At 48.2% G+C, this 3,130-nt stretch overlaps 1 protein-coding gene across 1 annotated transcript; it reads left to right on the forward strand.

Annotated features, from left to right (window-relative positions):
• Nucleotides 1–428: 428 nt before the first annotated feature.
• LOC108761010 (uncharacterized) lies at nt 429–1,202 on the forward strand. The gene has a single exon (XM_018507324.1). The coding sequence runs from the start codon at nt 429–431 to the stop codon at nt 1,200–1,202; it is 774 nt and encodes a 257-aa protein (XP_018362826.1).
• The last annotated feature ends 1,928 nt before the right edge of the window (nt 1,203–3,130 follow it).

The following is a 3,130-nucleotide window of genomic DNA, read 5'->3' on the forward strand; positions in this document are numbered from 1 at the left end:
CTCCGACGACGACGACCTTGCAGCGACACAGACGTGGCCATCGTTGCCGCTAGCCACCGCCCGCAGCTGAAGGAACTATAAGGACGCATCAGTCCGCTACCAAGGACGCCGCAGAAGTCTAGGCTGCCTAGGACACCTGGCCGAAAGAGGACCAAAACGCGTCAACCTGAGGTTGAGGAAACAGCCGTTGGGATCCGACACGGACGTCGCCAGTGCATATAAATACACTTACACCCAACGTACACGCGCCGCAAGGCGCCATAAAGCATTCTTCACAGTACCGAAAGGTACCTCTGTACATAGTACATAGTGTACATAGCAAAGTTTGAATAAAGATCACAATATATTTTTAATTTGTGGATACACCATTATTCAACGGTACCCGTCCACAAAAGTGGTGACCCCGACGTGATCTTTCTTAGTGCACTATGACAGACACACCAGACCCCCCGCAAACCGGGGGAAGCGGGCATATACACCGTGTGGCGCTGAAAATACCGCCTTTCTGGGCAGACGAACCCGAGCTACGGTTCGCACAATTAGAGGGACAATTCACCCTCGGCAGCATTACGGCCGACGCCACTAAGTACGCTTACGTTCTTTCGCACATAGAAACGAAGCATGCGAAAGAGATCAAGGATTTGATCACCAAGCCCCCTGAGCACAACAGATACGAGAACATCAAAAAGGCGCTGATACAACGGCTATCACTTTCACAAGAACAACAGATACGCCAACTACTGGAACACGAGGAAATGGGCGATCGCAGGCCTTCTCAGTTCCTGCGACACTTGCAAGCCCTAGCCAACTCGGCCATCCCGGAGCAATTGTTAAGAACACTGTGGATGGGCAGACTACCATCACAGCTTCAAGCAATCTTGGCTACCAGATCCGCGGATAAGCTAGACGAAGTAGCAGAGCAGGCGGACAAAATACACGAAGTTTCCTGCAGAGCAACGACCGTCGCCAGTATTCAACTAGCGACCATGGAGCAGCAGATTCGAGAATTAACGAAACAAGTGGCTAGCTTAAAAGGCCAACTCTCGCGTGCACACACGCCAAGAAAAGGGCGTGAACGCTCTCGAAGTCGCTCCAGGGGAAAGACAGAAGAGGAAGGCAAGTGCTTTTATCATCGGCGTTTTAAAGAAAAAGCCAAGAAGTGCACACAGCCGTGTAACTTCAAAAAGGAAGCGGAAAACTAGATGGGCACCCGTTGGTAGCGGCAAACGGCTCAAGCCCGAGACTCTGCCGCTTATTCGTCACAGACCGCGGAGACTAAACCTCATAGACACCGGTTCCGACGTCAGCGTCTATCCACGAACATTGATTCGAGGACGACGACCATCTAGTTCACATGTACTCTTCGCTGCAAACGGATCTACCATATCAACATACGGGTTCATTGCTTTAAAACCTAATCTCGGATTACGCCGTGCTTTTCCGTGGCGCTTTATGGTAGCCGACGTAACTACCCCAATAATAGGATCCGATTTCCTCGCTCATTTTCATCTCCTACCGGACATGAAGCAAGGTCAACTAGTCGACGCAAAAACAGGACTCAAAGCAAATGGGACTGCAAATAGAAAGGAACTTTCGTCAATAAAATCCTTGATAGGAAACACTCCCTATCATCAATTATTGGCACGGTTCCCCAAAATTACACAATCCCCAGGGAGACATCAACAGCAGCAGCCGCACTCAACCATGCACTTCATTAAGACCACGAGTGGTCCACCAGAAGCATGCAGACCACGCAGGCTAGCACCCGATAAATTAAAGGCAGCAAAGGCAGAATTTAATCTCCTATTAGAAGAAGGGATTATCCAGCCTTCCAAAAGCCCGTGGGCCGCACCATTACATATGGCTCCCAAAAAGGAGAATACCTGGAGACCTTGCGGGGATTACAGAAAACTCAACGCGAGAACAATACCTGATCAGTACCCCATACCGCACATCGAGGATTTTACACACTCGTTAAACGGAAAGAATATTTTCTCTACGCTGGATTTGATACGAGCATATAATCAAATCCCGGTGCATCCGGACGACATCCCCAAAACAGCAATTACCACACCATTCGGACTTTTTGAGTTTCGGTACATGCCATTCGGCCTTCGAAACGCGGCACAAACCTTTCAAAGGTTTATAAACGAGATACTGCATGGCTTAGATTACTGCTATGCGTACATCGACGATATCCTGAGCGCCTCCAGCACAGAAGAAGAACACTTGAAGCACCTGGAGGAGGTATTTACTCGACTCAACGCATACGGCACACAAATAAACCCGGCCAAATGTCACTTCGGAGAGTCACAAGTAAAATTCTTGGGATACTTGGTGTCAACAGAGGGGACTCGCCCATTGCCCGAAAAGGTTCAGGCCATCCAAGACTTCAAAAAACCTGAAACCATAAAACAGTTGAGACAATTTTTGGGTACAATCAACTTCTACAGAAGATTTGTACCTGGAGCAGCAAAAGACCAAGCAGTGTTACATGACGTTCTACGAGGACCAAAAATGAAAGGAAAAACTCCAATAGAATGGACGCCACAGTTGGAAGAGGCTTTCCGAAATTGCAAGAACAATCTTGCAAAGGCCACACTCTTGGCACATCCAAAAACCGAAGCCACAATTACATTGACCACCGACGCTTCCGACACCGCACTCGGAGCAGTGGTACAACAAGAGTTAAACGGAGAATGGCAACCGCTAGCATTTATGAGCAAGAAGCTAAATAGGGCGCAGACAAAATATAGCCCTTATGACCGAGAGCTCTTGGCAATTTACACAGCGGTTAAGCATTTCCGACATTTATTGGAAGGACGGAAATTCACAATATACACGGATCATAAACCGTTAATATACGCCTTCCAGCAAGACTTACTACGCAGCTCTCCAAGACAAGCTCGACACTTGGATTTTGTCGGACAATTCACGACAGATATCCGGTATTTGGCCGGGAAAGACAACGTAGTCGCAGACACATTATCTCGCGTGGAAGCAATACAGAAGGCACCGGACTTCGAAGAGCTGGCAAAGTCGCAACGGAAAGATGAAGAGCTTAAACAAATTTTGGAAGGCAACATTCAATCGTCCCTCAAGATAAAGGAAATTGGAATACCAGGCTCAG

This window comes from Trachymyrmex cornetzi, unplaced genomic scaffold (assembly GCF_001594075.2).
Source record: "Trachymyrmex cornetzi isolate Tcor2-1 unplaced genomic scaffold, Tcor1.1 scaffold2359, whole genome shotgun sequence".
NCBI lineage: Eukaryota > Metazoa > Arthropoda > Insecta > Hymenoptera > Formicidae > Trachymyrmex > Trachymyrmex cornetzi.

What these genes read in the sequence shown, in the direction of transcription:
- LOC108761010 (XM_018507324.1), top strand. Translation starts at nt 429, where the DNA reads ATGACAGACACACCAGACCCCCCGCAAACCGGGGGAAGCGGGCATATA.